A 15611-nucleotide genomic window follows, 5' to 3' on the forward strand; every position below is an offset into this window, starting at 1 on the left:
TTAGGATTAAATCTGAAGAAAAACAAATTGAAAAGCTACTTTAAAATCTTGGAGGGTTAGAAGAGAAAATCGAGGAAGATGAAAAAAAAAATTGTTGACGCTAAATGGAAGATTTGTTAATTACACATGCCGCTGGGATGTGCTGAATGCTGTCAAAAGATGCTGCACACATCACCTGATTGGCAAATAAATGATATACTTGCTAACACATACAATGCACATAATAAGTATTTTTTAAAAAATAATTTTTTATTTGTTCAATTACCCCTAAGTCAACTTATTTATAATAAAAAAATCATAATAAAAATATAAAAAAATCATTGATCTCCAGTTAAGTAATTTTTTTTAAAGAGTAATTGAGTTATTTTATTGTATTTAAAAAAAATAAAAAACTTGTAAAGCCTTTGAATTCCAGTTTAGTTATTTTTACAGGATAATCAAATAATTTTATCGAAAAAAAAGAAAAGCAAAGACTAATTTATTTTCAATAAAATCCAAGTAAAAAGAAGTTTTTACTTCCAATGACCAGTCCATTGCCTTGGTCTGGAAGAGAAAAATCATAATTATATATTATAATAATTCACAGTTTTCGGAGTCCGTGTATACAATGAGACATTCATTCCTCTTAGTTTTTTTTTTTATAATATTATTATTCCGTGGTAATGTTGGGTTTGACAATACGACGAGTAGCTGGGAATCGCCAGTGATTTTGTTTTCGGTTGTTGATCAATGGCAAGACATGTAAATAAACGTGGCTATCGCCATTCAGGGGGGAAAACATGTCAGATACTATACAATGAAGAGCCCAATACCTAACTACCTAGCTACCTGGGGTAGTCTGTATTTGTCTTTTACATAAAATGGTGGAAAATGCTAGAAAATAAGAAACACATGCCTGGTTAGAGGGTTGAATTTGTTTTTATTTTAAATTAAATTTTTTAATAATTTTAAATTATTTTGATGAATTGATATTAAAAATAAAATTTAAAAAATATAAACAAATTCATATTTAAATATTTATAAGAATTTTTTTAAAATAACAACTTTTACCGTATTTTTAAACATTTTTTTTAAATGATAATTTTACCATTCATATACAAAGATTTCTATTGTATTTTGAATTGTAATAATAATTATGTTTTAAAATATTTTTTATTTAAAAATTTATTAAAATAATATTTTTTAATTTTTAAAATTTAATTTTAATATCAGTATATCAAAACGATTTAAAACTATAAAAATATAATTTAAATAAAAAACTTATTTTGTTTAAAAATAATTTTTAAAATACCAAAACAAACACATCATAAAACTTTAATATAACTTCATAAAAATTGTTGATTACACATAAACATATCAATTTTCCGAATAAATAAGAGTAAATTGCTACTTCAAGTGATTTTAATCCAAAATAATACGTGGAAATTGCATGGTTAAGAGTGCATACAGTTTTTAAAGATCATTAACAAAAAGTTATTCCAAAAATATTTATCTTTAATTAGATTGAAAAGATAAATTTAATTTTGATACGTGAAAGAACCGATAAAATTATATCATATTTGTTTTTTTTTTAAATCAAAATGCTAGAAAATCTAAAGCCGAAAATTTCCAACTGGTTTTCTCGACCAAATTTCATTTTCCTTTTATGGCCTCAATTTAAAAGAGACCCAGACCCATAATAAAGCGACAAAGGGTGGAAATATTCAGTCAAGATAAGGATAAATTGGTCATCAACAAAAAAACGTTACTCGTCTTTAAAAGCAACGACTACATGTCGACCCCACCCAGAATTCATTAGACAAATAGATAAAAAATCCCATTGTTACAAAAAAAAAAAACACAAATTCCTCCTTCCCTCCCTCTCTCTCTGGCTATCTATACAAGTATTTTAAGTACTGCTTGCTGCACTAAAAATCCTCATTTTGATATCAAAACGACAACGCTGTGCCATGGCTTCTCAAGGAAAGAAACTCATCAACGACCCCAACGGTTCGCTCTTTTTCCTCACATTTTTTATTATTAATTTAATTCTTGTTAGTAAAATTGCTTCTTTGCGATCATTGTTTTGTGTTTGGTTGCCGATGAACCGTTTTTATTTATTTATTTGAAATGTAACTGTTATTTGTGTTGCTTATAAAAGAATCCTTTATTGATGTTGGAATTTATTGATTTTCCTTTACATTTCTATGTTGATTGTAATATTGCTGTTATTTTTGAGTTCTTGAATAAATACTTTGTTTGATTGCCGAGAAAATCCGAGGAAAAGAAAAGAAATAAAGACGATAGAATTTTGAGTATTATTTTATTTTTTTTGGTGTATTTGTTTTTCAATTTAATGACATAAATGTGAAATAAATTTCTGAAATTAGGTGTGGTGGACTTTTAGGTTGGTTACATGTTTCGTTTGACTCAACTAATATTTTTTTTAAAAACTGTGTTTATTAATCAGTGAAATTTTTCCATTGGAAGATTAATTGAAGTAATTTTTTATTGCAGCTGTAGTAACTGAGTTCATCGAGGGTCTTGTGGAAACCTACCCTGGATTACAATACCTGGATGGCTTTCCAGAGGTGATTTATTTTTTAAAATAATATGTTTATTTAAGAATTTGGAAGTGGCCTTAGATAAATTAGAATTGGAGGTTAATTGTGATGTTTTCATTACTGTGGGTACGCAGGTCAAGGTTGTGTTACGTGCTGATTATGCAAGCGCTATGCTTGACAAAGTTGCCGTTATATCAGGTTCTTGGTGCTTGAAAGGATTTGAATATGACAATTTTTAGTACTTCTAGTGTTGAAGCTTGAAATATATACTCTGCACCTTCAAAACTCTTGATACGGGTGTGTCATTTGGTTCTCTGATGTTGTTATTGGTATAGGAGGAGAAGTGGTGAACTGTAAATCTATGTGCTTTTGGAATGACAAACAAGTTTTGGTACTGGGTTGGTAGTGGTACTAAATGTTGCTATGTAATTCGAAAAGAAAATAATGGTTATCATCTTTATTGTTCTTTTCCAGGCTGGATAATATGCTTATATATGTTTTTGCCATCTTTTATGTGTTGATGTACATATGTAATTGTGGTTTTACATGTTCCTGGAAGAGTTGTGACTGGATGGTTTGCAATTTGAATTATTTGGCTGGAGTGAACTGTTACCCCATGGAACTTTTGTTCTATTTTTCCATAAGATTTTGTATAGCAGCTCTTCTACACACACACACACACACACACACACACAGAGCAAATGATTCTCGGCTATTTTTCCCAATTTCCTATAATATTGTCAGACACGTATATATTGTGTTTATTTGTGTTCTTGTGGCCTGCATCATAGACAGAGTCAACACCTTGAAGCCCAACCTAAATATTTGGTCATACTGTTGTGTTAAGATTTCGTCGGTTCCTTTCAAATGATTCTTGGAGTGAGGCATTTTCTTTTAAAATTTCCTATTTGAAAGTTTAATAAGCAAACAGGAGTGAGCATAAAAAAGTCCAATTCTAAAGAAAGCTGAATGAGATGTGAGATGCATGACAAAAGGAAAAAGATAACACTTAGAAATGTTTTGATATTGCATTACATGATCCTAAATCATAGAACTTAAAGACTGTGTGAGTAAGATGTGAATGCTATGCTTTCATATGATACAGGAGGAGGGAGTGGGCATGAACCTGCCCATGCTGGATTTGTCGGAGAAGGGATGCTAAGTGCTGCTATTTGTGGAGAAGTTTTTACTTCTCCTCAAGTTGATGCAATTCTATCTGTATGGTTTCTGTATATTAATTTCTTTTTGCAAACAATTTATTTCACCATATAAATTATTCACCCCATCCTCCTCATAGATGGCTTTGCTCTAATGTGATTCAACTTCAGGGCATCCGAGCTGTTACTGGTCCGATGGGATGTCTTTTGATTGTCACGGTATTGCAATTTCAAAACTAGTTGGTTAATAGTTTCATCTTATTTGGGTGTGGCAAAGTCTCATTCGGGCTCTTGAAAAAAACAAAGAAAGAAAGGGAGAAGAAAAAATGGAAAAAATGAATCTTGGAAAAGAGGGACAATGAACTTTGCAACACTCTCTTAAGTTCTTAGCTATCTGAACAATATTTGGCTGTCAAATTTATTCTGGATTCATAGTTTGTAGTTGGGATGTTGACAGAATTATACTGGTGATCGTCTAAATTTTGGTTTGGCTGCTGAGCAAGCAAAATCTGAAGGTTATAAAGTCGAGGTATCTTAACTGAACTCCATGTTTCTACTGCATAGCTAGATAGAATATCCTATTTAATAATATTGCTGTTGCAGACTGTAATTGTTGGAGATGATTGTGCATTACCTCCACTGCGAGGCATAGTTGGACGAAGAGGGTTGGCAGGGACTATTCTTGTTAATAAGGTTCTCTCTTTATACACACACAACCTAAGGCTGATAGCATGTGCATTCATCTTGCACACTTTGATTTTGTTTCTTTTGACCTTTTCCTCTTTCTTTTGTTTCTTTCTATAAATGTAGGACTTAGATTAGGCTTTCTCTTGCCATTTTCTTTATAAAGGATTAATTTGATCATAATTTTTATCCACCAATTTTCGTAGTTGTATTGGGGTTTCTGGCTACTAATTTCATTTGAAGTTTAATCACTATTTGTTTCACTTACAGGCTTTCTTCTTATAACTTCTTCTCCCTATGTGAAACACAGATTGCTGGAGCCGCAGCTGCTACTGGCCTTTCTCTCGATGAAGTTGCTGCAGAAGCAAAACGTGCATCTGAAATGGTTGGAACAATGGGCGTTGCTTTGTCAGTTTGTACATTACCTGGTCAGGTTACATCAGATCGTTTGGGCCCAGGAAAGATGGAACTAGGTCTTGGAATTGTAAGTCATTTCCATGGAGTGATTGCTTTCTTAATGTCAAAAGTGCACTGGACATCCTTTTGATTTGATAATACTTGAGTCCATCTACTTCTGTATGTGCACATTTATCATAATGCAATTATGTTTACCATTCATGAGATAGATAGAGAAGGAGGAGGGTGTAGCTGTCCATTTTTTCTGTAGCATTTTACCAAATCTGTGGTGCTGTCTGTTTTACTTGACATTGATTTTTGGTTGCACATTCACAAATCAATTCCAAATAACATCATTTCTTTCCAGCATGGGGAACCTGGTGCTGCTGTAGCAGACCTTCAGCCTGTGGAAGTAGTGGTTTCTCATGTTCTTCAGCAAATTTTATCACCGGTATGTTGAAAATCCTAGGACTAGCCCTAAGGTACTCATTTTGTTTTATGTTAAATTCAACTTAATCATGCTTTGGTCCCAGGTAGTTGGGGCCTTATCCATGCTCCCCTTTTAGTAAGAATTAGGGCCAGTTATAAGTTTTTGATCTGCAAGGGAGATGCATGAGATTATGACAACATAAAGCAATCATACTTCAAAAAAGAAAAACAGGTGATGTAGGTTTTGAGCCCCAATATAGTCAATGTGAATAGGGTAATTTTTTATTGTATAACTTTATTCTTATTCCCAGTTTTGTAATCCAAGTGTATCTGTGACCTTGTCTCCATTTATTTTCATTCCGGTACTTGATTTTATTTCTATCATCTCATTGTGATTTCTTGATAGGCCCCAAACTTTTTAAATATCTTTTCAATGCATCTCAATTTTGAAACTGTTTTTTTTTTTTGTATGTAAATACACTGATCTATCTCTGCTTTCAAGGAGGTCTTAAATAGTTAGCTTTAAGATTATGCAATCTTATGTGAAAAAAAGGATCTCTTACTCAGCTGCTGATGTCCTTACCCCATTTGTAATAGGAAACTTCAGATATTGATATTGCATATATTTCACTGACAACATAATTGATGCTTAGTTGTTTGTATCATTGAATTGTTGCAGGATAGGAACTATGTTCCAATCACTCCGGGTAATAGAGTGGTACTATTGGTCAATGGGTAGGTCTTCCTTTTTGTGCTTTACATTAGTACTATCATATTAAATTGGATTAGCACTGTCATAGTAATGATGTTCAAAATCAAGCATTCTATTTTGATCAGGTTGTTGGCTGTTCTGAACATATGAAACCTCTGTTTGTGTTCACCCCATTTACATATATTTCCTCATCTTTTTGCATGTTCCTACATTTAAGTTAGAGGGCTGCACCCCTGTTTTTGAGGAATTTGTTTCCCCTCTTATTTCTTCTATTGTTTTCAAAATTGCAGACTAGGTGCCACCCCTGCAATGGAGCTAATGATTGTAGCAGGAAAAGCAGTTCCTCAGTTGCAGTTGGAACATGGATTGGCTGTTGATAGAGTGTATACTGGATCTTTCATGACTTCCCTTGATATGGCAGGTTTGGAACTGATATAATTCTTCATCTCAATGTTAGGTTTCTTTCAGGATTTTTCAAAGAGCATTCTGTTAATGAAGCTTATCTCAGCTTTTGTTTCTTTCAGGATTTTCAATCTCCATAATGAAGGCAGATGAAGCAGTTCTGCAACGTTTGGATGCTTCTACGAAGGCTCCACACTGGCCTGTTGGTGTAGATGGTCTGTGGTGACATGCCAGGATATTGCTTTTATTCTTTGTGGTTAATTGCATGGCTTGTGGTCTATAAGATTGATTTATAAGATAATTCTTCATTACAATTAGGTAGCATCAATAACTGGTGATCTATGTTCCTTTAGTAACTTTTGTTAAAAACCTATATAATTTGAACTACAAAGTCAGTTAGAAGTTCTACTACTGATTTCATGTTGATTGGTCTCACGAGTTTTCTTTGCAGGTAATCGCCCACCAGCCAAGATCCCTGTTCCCCTGCCACTGTCTCATTCAGGAAAGAGTGATGAGGTATTTTCATATTGATATATTTCTCTACTTCCATATGTGATCTTAGGAAAAGACAACTCTCTTCTCTGATTAAAGTTTCCTAACAGCTTGGATTTCTTGATTTTTCTACCGTTAATTCTATAGAAAACAATTTCAAGATTCAACATGCTATCAACTATAATTGTCTATGTCATACACTTCATATCTCTCTCTTACTGTGTATGTATATGCGTTATTAGTAAGTTGTCCCCAACTATTTCTTTAATTTTAAAATCTTTCCCTTCCATCCTCTTCCTTCTCCCCCGATCCAGAGAAGCTGGGGTTTACTTGCCTTGTGTTTATTGAGATGAAAAGCTGAGCTCATGTTTCAAAATTGCTGATGCTACTTATAGGAACCAAGAAGGGTCATGTAGAATAGTTACACATGCTAAAAACATTAAAAGCCCCTTCTGGCACTGAGTCAAATAAAAACAATTGTTTAGGTAAAAAAGTTTTCCATTCAGGCAGATGGCAGTAGACTCTGCACGTATTTCTGCTGGCAAAAACATTATACTGGATGGTCACCCTTACGCCAAATTTCCATAAAAATTGTGCTATTTATGGTATTATATTGAATAATGATTACTTTGTCAAACCTGACCTCCCTTGTGTGGTTTTGACTAGTCATTGAGTCGGCCACAACAGCTCAGTGAACAAGGACATCTTCTTGAGGTGGCTATCGAAGCAGCGGTGAATGCGATCATAGATCTTAGAGACAATTTAAATGAATGGGATGGCAGAGTCGGTGATGGTGACTGTGGATCAACAGTGAGTCTATCTCAAATTATGTTCTCATCATCTTGCAATTATAACTTTGTGTAGGGTTGATTTGTCTGCTTTTGCAGATGTATAGGGGTGCAACAGCAATCCTGGAGGACATGAAGAAACAGTAAGTTTTCTTCCCTACTGCTCAGAAGTTTTTGTAGGATGTTGTATATTTTTTCAGTTTTAGGGATGTTTTTAACATATAATTGAATTTTCATATGATTCTGGGGGCAACTTCATATGATTTTTATATGCTATCATTTGTTCTCATGAATTGATTGCATCTACCAGAAAGAAATAAACTATTGCTCTATGATGAATGGCTAATATGTGTTTTAGTCTCTTTGTAAATTGTAAGAAACTTTTATTTCTTGAATAAAGTTACTTTTCCCATGACTTGCCTGAATCACATTCTTCTATTTCCAGTTATCCCTTGAATGATGCTGCAGAAACAGTTGGTGAAATTGGATCATCTATCAGAAGAGTTATGGGAGGAACCAGTGGGATTATGTATTTACTTGCATTGACTCAAAACTTGATTAAGATTCACATTCGTTTCTTTTGATTCTTATAATCATTTGTGCACATCTACTCTTATTCATTTCTACTTTTTAAAACAGATACACAATATTCTGCAAGGCAGCTTGTGCAAAGTTGAAAGCAAACACCCAGTCAGTTGTCACATCTAAACAATGTGAGATGATACTCCTAATGTGATAGCCGTCGAACAGGAAAATCTTGATTCTAACTACTCTCTTGAATCAGGGGCTGAAGCACTTGAAGCTTCCATAGCTGCTGTCAGTAAATATAGCGGGGCTAGTGCTGGATTCCGCACATTGCTAGATGCCCTTATTCCAGCTTCAGCTGTTCTTCGGGAGGTCAACAATAATTACTTTTTTTCTACTTTCTCTGTTCATGTGGCATTATCTTTTGATACTAATCTAGTTACTTTTATGAGCAGAGGCTAAATGCTGGAGATGATCCTTGCATTGCTTTTCTCCTGTCATCTGAAGCAGCAGTGGCTGGAGCTGAATCAACCAGGCACATGCAGGCACAGGTGACATTTTTGTTCCTCGTCTTTTCTCTAGATCCTATTGCGTGTATCTTTCCCAATCACCTGTTTGATTCAAAGGACATTATGCAATTTGACTCTGACCGAAAATGGCTCTGATAAAGCACAATGCTTTTCATGGTAAAAGAGAGGTTGGTAATGATTTCCACCAATTTTTCAAGCCCATACGGAAAACAAGTGAATGAATGTTTACATGAAGTAAATGATGGACTATGTGAATTTGCAACCAATTTTACACCCTTTCCAATTCTCATCTCTTAAAATTATATTAGAAACAAAATACAAGCATATAACTCACAGCAACGGAAGGATTGAACTATCATTCAATGTGTAATTTTTATATTCAGAGGCATTAGCTTCAAGTCAAACCCTGTTCCTAGAGAAACAAAAATCAGGTAGAGTGAACTTCAAATATAAAGAACGCACAAAAGTTGTCAAGGTAAAAAGGTTTCTACTTCCAATTATTGTGGGAGTGCAATTTAGGTATTTATCAAGACTAGAAATTATTTTAATGCTGGTGGCTGACAGTTGAAAATTTTCTTCTGTTCTTCACTGGAATAACTATAACGGATGTTTATCCTTATGCATGTTTCCTTTCTAATATTTTTGTCCATGTTGACTACCGATCGCATATTCATTGGTTTTACTATATATATATATATATATGGTGGTATTTCTTATTTCATACCGTCCCATCTAAATCCAAGTGGAATTTTTTTGAGTCCTTTTAAGCCTGTAAAAACTAGCAGCATGAGTGAAGCTGGAAGAGTTTCCATAATATAGATACAGGTCACTCTGACAACCTTGAAAGATCATTGTGGGGTTGTTCATAAAAGTAAAAAATAATTCACTCGAGTAAGAACAAATGATAGATGTCATGTGCTAGTTCTTTACCTTACCTGGTATAGCAATAAAAGCACTTCTATATATTCATGCATTGCATTGTATGGGTGTTGGAGATCTTACCATATAGCTTATGCAGGCCGGTCGCTCAGCATATATCTCCCCGGACATCCTTGCTACAGTGCCAGACCCTGGGGCTATGGCTGCAGCTTCATGGTATAGAGCAGCAGCCTTAGCCATCAAGAACAAACACCAGGTCCATGAGTAGATGCATCTGCCTTTCCCTTCAATTCGAGCTTCTTTTTGGCTACTGATTTAACTAAAAAGCTATTTTTTCATCATGATTGTATACTACAGTCCAACTAATTAGGCTTTCCGCTTTTGCAAATTTTGCTCGCAAAGCTGAGAGAGTGAGTTTTATGCATTCACGTTGTAAAATCTCCAGAAAGATTTGATCAAATCATATTAGAGTTGACCATAATATGTTTTGAAACTGTTTGTATGACCGGTCACTAGAATATAGACGTTTGGATGTCTTGTTGGATTATGCATGTAAAAATAACATTCTATGTGCTTATTTTCTGATATTTTGCACATAATTCGAGGAAATTTTAGGACACACTAAAGCATTGTTGCTGTCGTGCCTTCTGCGCAAAACCCAGTTATTTCTTCAACTGCATGCAGCTTAATACAGCATCAAAAGACAGGAAGCCTTTGATCTCAACGCACAAATAAAAAAGGAAAGAAAGAAATTTTAAATTAACTAGTATACTAAAAGAACGAGGTGTTGTCACAGTGGAGTTGTTTTTCAAAATCTTGTGGGGCCATTTAACTTTTTCAATTATAATTCTGTCTTTCAAAGTTTTATGATTACAGTTTTATAGGTTGATGTCTTTTGATTTATATTTTTCCATATATTATATATAAAGTGCCTTGGGATTTTTTTTTTTTTTATGAATTAAAGACTAGTTTTATAGTTTTTTCTCTTCTTATAATGCCAGGAAAAATGGATCGGGTCATTAATTTATTTTGTTTGATTAATTTTTGTTTTTATTTTTTATTTTTTAAATTAGATGTTTTTGCAGTTGGATGTGACTTTTTAAAGGTTTTTTTAGAATTCCAAGTATAAAACAAATTGGAGCATGTCATCTATGATCTACCCATCAAAACAAAAAAAATCAGTCTAGGAATGTGGGCCTAGTTTCCTAGCCATGCCTGGGCCCTTGGATAGTGACTTTGCTTCCCAGACCAGCAGTGCAAGGTCTCTTTTATTTATTATTATTTTTTAATTTTAATTAATTAATGCACTTTTTACTTTTCATTGTTTTTATCTAAACTTAAATCAATGCCCCCTCTCTTTCATTTTTTAAATTGTTTAGCTCAATTTTTTAAAATAATGGTTATTTTTTAATTATTTTATATTCTGATAATATTTTAAAATAATTTATCTTTAATTTTTTTATATTTGATATAAATAAAATGTATTTACATGATGTATTTAAAAAAAATAAAAATAAAGACTATTTATTCTCAATTAAAGGAATAATTAGATAAAAAAGAATAAATTACAAAGAAAAATCGGGGTTAAACAAACACACTTATTTGTAAAAAAGCTTTCCACAAAAATATTAATTTCTCATTTTAACATATAATTAGTATTAACACCTCTTTTTTAATCTATCCATTTATATATTTTTTTAAATTATTAAATTAAATTAAACATAAACAATATCTCAATATTTCTTAACTAAGAAAAATATATGCACAATAAAACAAAATCATAATTCTAACATGTTAAATCTATAAATATAATTATATCTTTTAATGCTGCGGTTGAAGTTGAGATTTGATATAATTTAATTATATATAAAATTTAATTATAAAAATTAATTTTTTTAATTTTTTTTATAATTTCATACATAAAATTAAACTTTAACCATAAAAATAAATACACCGGTCTCTCTCAATCATTAAAGAATAAATTATGAGATTCAAAGTTGTGTTCTATTCTAACTTGGGTTTCCTAGAAACTACCCCCCACTTAATCGATAGGTCCAAGCATATTGTTGATGAGTGATTTTCGGGGAAGGTCTGGCCAGTCAGGAGTCAGGACATTTCCTTGTCGATGCCTGGAAAAGCAGCAGAAGACCTCCCGGGAGGGTGTAAAATAATTAATAAATAGAGGGGAAAAAAAAAAACAGGGAAGCAAATAATTATAATACCAACAGATTTAAGTCAACAGTCTTCCACCGTTGGATCAAATCAAATCAAATTCTTAGCCCAGAACTTAGCAACCCGAATCATGTGGGTCAGGCTCTACGAAAAGCCAGAATGGTTAAATTTACTTTCTTAGTAGCTCATTTGCTTGCGGTTAAAAAAATATTTTTAATCTTTTTAAATTATAGTTTTCAAAGAAATGTATATTTATTTAAAATGATTTAATATGAATTTAAATTAAAATTATAAGGGAAGCCAGTATAAAAAATAAAACCTATTTATCTAAACAAATAATGTTTTTTATGGGATCGGTCAAAAACAAAAACTACCATTATACGGTCAGTAAACAAGAATATATTATTTATTAACCATAAAAAAAATAAAATTATTCCATATATAAACAGACACAGGCAGCCTTAAACCAAAACAAACCCCGGAGTATCTGTTTGTAGTAATAACATGACGGAGCAGCTAACAGAGGAACAGATCGCGGAGTTCAAGGAGGCTTTTAGTCTATTTGACAAAGATGGCGATGGTATTGTTATTATCTCTACACTATTTGATTGTTTTTTTTTTCAATCAAGAGAAGATCTACTGTGGATTTGTTTGCTTTTCTCTTGCTACTGATTAGTAAATGATGTGTGTGATTTAGTAGTAGGAGGAGGACAATTGTAATCTGGGTTTTGTTTCTTTTTTTTATTTTTATTTCTTTGTTGTTTGTTACTGGCATGTTCTTCTTCATGGAAAGTTGCTGTGGGTTTTGTTCTTACAAATGATTTGTTGAAGGCCGAAGCTTTTTCCGTGGAATCAAATCAATTGTTATTGTTCTCAATATTGTCATCTTGAAGGTCCATTTAGGATCTTCTGTGATTAGTTGTTTGCGCTCTTGTGATGGGTTTATGCATAGGACGCCATTTGGATTAGGTAGTTGTGCAGGACTGACGGAGTCCTGTTTTCTCTGAGATGGGAAATTTTAAAGAAATGGGTTGTGTGAGATTCTCACTTTTAAATTCTTAATTAATTGTCTTAAGTTGAACTTCCATCAAATAAAGCGTTCCTTCAATTATTGTGCTTTGCTCTGGCCTCTGTGTGTGGAACTTATCAAACGATAGTGACGAAATCACTTGGATGCAATAAGAGGATGATTTTTGTGGGGTAAACGCGTCCAAGTTAACCAGCTATCTTGTATGCTGTGATTTAAAACCATCTGATTTATAAATAGATGGCACTGTGCTGTGGAATTTTGATGATCGAGAAGTATTTATTTCGTGTCAGATTGGGAATTCTTTTAATCTGTGTGTGATGTCTTGCAGTTCATCTGCTCCTTCGCAGTACAATTGTGAAATTAACATTACAGCCTTTTAAAATTGTAAAAAGCTTCTATAATATACTATTATTGTTCAACAGGTTGCATCACTACCAAAGAGTTGGGGACAGTGATGAGATCTCTGGGACAAAACCCAACTGAAGCTGAATTGCAGGACATGATCAATGAAGTTGATGCTGATCAAAATGGAACTATTGATTTCCCTGAGTTTTTGAATCTGATGGCAAGGAAAATGAAGGTGAGCTTTGTAAACTTTTATTAGTATTATTGCAACTGTTTACTCTGTTGGGCTTGGGGCACCACTAGTAAGTTTTTTTTGTGAATGGTTATCTTTTAAAAGTTTAAAATGCTCCAGTATCATATTAGAATTTTTTGTTCTAAATTTGGATGGCTGTGAGTTGTGATTTCGTGCAGAAGTCTAGTTCAGAAGCACTAGATTGTAGTGAAATTCTAGATATTACAGTATGTTCTTTATTTGTATTGTGTATCCTGTTGATTCACAAGTAATTGATTCAGCAATTTCTGGTGCTGCTACTATGATTTTGTCTGGTTATTGTTGTTTTGTCATGCTAGCAAACTTTTCTCTATTTTGCCTATCTTCCATTCTTAATAATCCAACTAGCATGATTCTTTACCTTTGAAGTTTTCATTTGAAGGGTGTTTTACACTCCTCAAGGGTTTAGCCACACTTCAGTCATTCGCTCTCTTACATGAACTGGCAAAAATGCCTTTGGGGTTTCTCAAACAAAGACTCTCTGGTCTCCACCATCCTCTGATCGTCACGCATAACTGAAATGCTGAACTTGAATTTGCTACCAAAATAAACTCATATCTTGTGATGGCTTGTCCTTTCTCATTACACACCCTTTACTTCCTTATGTCCATAAACTCCGTATTCTTCTACATTCAATTCCATGCCCAAACACCCCACTACTCTTCTCCAAAAATAAAAACTTTTATTTTATTTTGGTGTTTCTTCACGTTTGTATTAAAAAGAAAAGAAATCAGTGAATGACTGGTGTTTTGAGTTTACTGTTTATTTGGGTCCCTGGTTAGAATCGATGCCATTTTTGAGAGCTGGGTTTGTGGAATGGAGGCAGCAATATTTTGGTATTTTTTTTTGGTTGAGCTGGGGTTAATGTGATGGTTTGCGGGGCTGGGTCAAAGAGCGAGTTGGGGTTTTTGAGCCGCAATTCTCTTGGTATTTGTGGTTCGGTTTGAGTTGGGGTTAAGGTGGTGATATGGGGTAAAGAGTTGGAGAGCGAGTTGCAGTTTCTAATTTGGGATTTTTAGTTTGTGGGTTTCTTTTTGTTTGATATTCACAGGTTTTGGTTCATGTTAATTTCACATTAGTGAAATAAATTATGTTTAGGTTTTTTGACAAGTTTAGTTCATGTTAGTTTCAAATTTAAGATTTGTTTTGAAACCAAAGAGTAATGTTTAATTTTAGTCTACCTTAGCTTGTTTTTATTTTGAAACATTTTATCTCTGCATAAAATAAATAAATAAATAAATAAATGAAGCATTTTGTAATGTGTCAAGGTCCCCAAGGCACCATAGCTTTTGTTTGAGACATCTTGATGGCATATTGGTCAGCTTGCAAAATAAATGGAATGATCAGAGCTTGGTTAACCAATTGAAGAGAGCAACTATCACCTCCTGTGTTTATTTCGTGGAAACTGACTTTTCCTTGGTTAAAAGATTTCAATTTCCTGTTGACGTGTATATTCTGCTGTACTTTTTTATTGAATTTTAACTTTCTGGGTGAAGGATACTGACTCAGAGGAGGAACTCAAAGAAGCTTTCAAGGTATTTGACAAGGATCAGAATGGCTTTATCTCTGCTGCAGAGGTAAATAACATATCAGTATCTTTAATGCTATCCTCTTCCTTGATTTGTAACTTCCTATAGTCACTAAGCCTGTTGTAAACTGGACGATATATTGCCCATCTGCTATTGACATCTGCTACTCAGGTGATTTAGTTTCTACTCTGTGTTGATGTTTACCTGACATGTGCAGCTTCGACATGTGATGACAAATCTTGGGGAGAAGCTGACTGATGAAGAAGTGGAAGAGATGATCAGAGAAGCTGATGTGGATGGTGATGGCCAGGTGAATTACGAGGAGTTTGTGAGGATGATGCTGGCCAAGTGATGGGAGACCTTTGTTTGTTGACCTTGAAGCATATAGTTTATTAGGCTTTGTGGTAGCTTCTTGTGTTTGAATGGGATGATACGTACTTTCAGTTTCTCTTGCAGTCTTTAACCTCTTATGCTCAGATAGTCTTGTGTTTGAATGGGATGATACATGCTTTCAGTTTCTCTTCCAGTCTTTAACCTTATGCTCAGCTAGTTTCATACTACTATGCTGTTCTTATGAAGTTCATCTTTCTTCTGTGTTAATGAATGTTGGTTTATATCATAATGTAGATTCATATCATAATTCATATTCACTTGTGCTCCAATGACTTCTCTTTTTGAGGTTCTCTCACAGATGTTAAGAATATAAAATAATATCTGTTCCTTTTCT

General features: G+C 33.4%; 2 protein-coding genes across 2 annotated transcripts; both read left to right on the plus strand.

Moving 5' to 3' along the window:
* Window positions 1-1798: 1798 nt before the first annotated feature.
* On the plus strand, window positions 1799-10122 carry LOC133675177 (putative 3,4-dihydroxy-2-butanone kinase). Its single transcript, XM_062096467.1, has 20 exons — window positions 1799-1989; window positions 2497-2570; window positions 2678-2741; window positions 3649-3761; window positions 3872-3919; window positions 4158-4229; window positions 4304-4393; window positions 4695-4868; window positions 5148-5231; window positions 5889-5944; window positions 6212-6342; window positions 6446-6538; window positions 6775-6839; window positions 7482-7625; window positions 7703-7746; window positions 8049-8132; window positions 8243-8316; window positions 8388-8500; window positions 8584-8679; window positions 9677-10122. Exons 1-20 carry the CDS (start codon window positions 1950-1952, stop codon window positions 9803-9805), a joined length of 1788 nt encoding a protein of 595 aa, XP_061952451.1. The 5' UTR covers window positions 1799-1949; the 3' UTR covers window positions 9806-10122.
* Window positions 10123-12131: 2009 nt separating this feature from the next.
* LOC133676177 (calmodulin-like) lies at window positions 12132-15484 on the plus strand. The gene is made up of 4 exons (XM_062097786.1): window positions 12132-12289; window positions 13162-13319; window positions 14852-14932; window positions 15102-15484. Exons 1-4 carry the CDS (start codon window positions 12214-12216, stop codon window positions 15234-15236), a joined length of 450 nt encoding a protein of 149 aa, XP_061953770.1. The 5' UTR covers window positions 12132-12213; the 3' UTR covers window positions 15237-15484.
* Window positions 15485-15611: the final 127 nt, after the last annotated feature.

This window comes from Populus nigra, chromosome 16, assembly GCF_951802175.1.
Source record: "Populus nigra chromosome 16, ddPopNigr1.1, whole genome shotgun sequence".
In the NCBI taxonomy this organism is placed as follows: domain Eukaryota; kingdom Viridiplantae; phylum Streptophyta; class Magnoliopsida; order Malpighiales; family Salicaceae; genus Populus; species Populus nigra.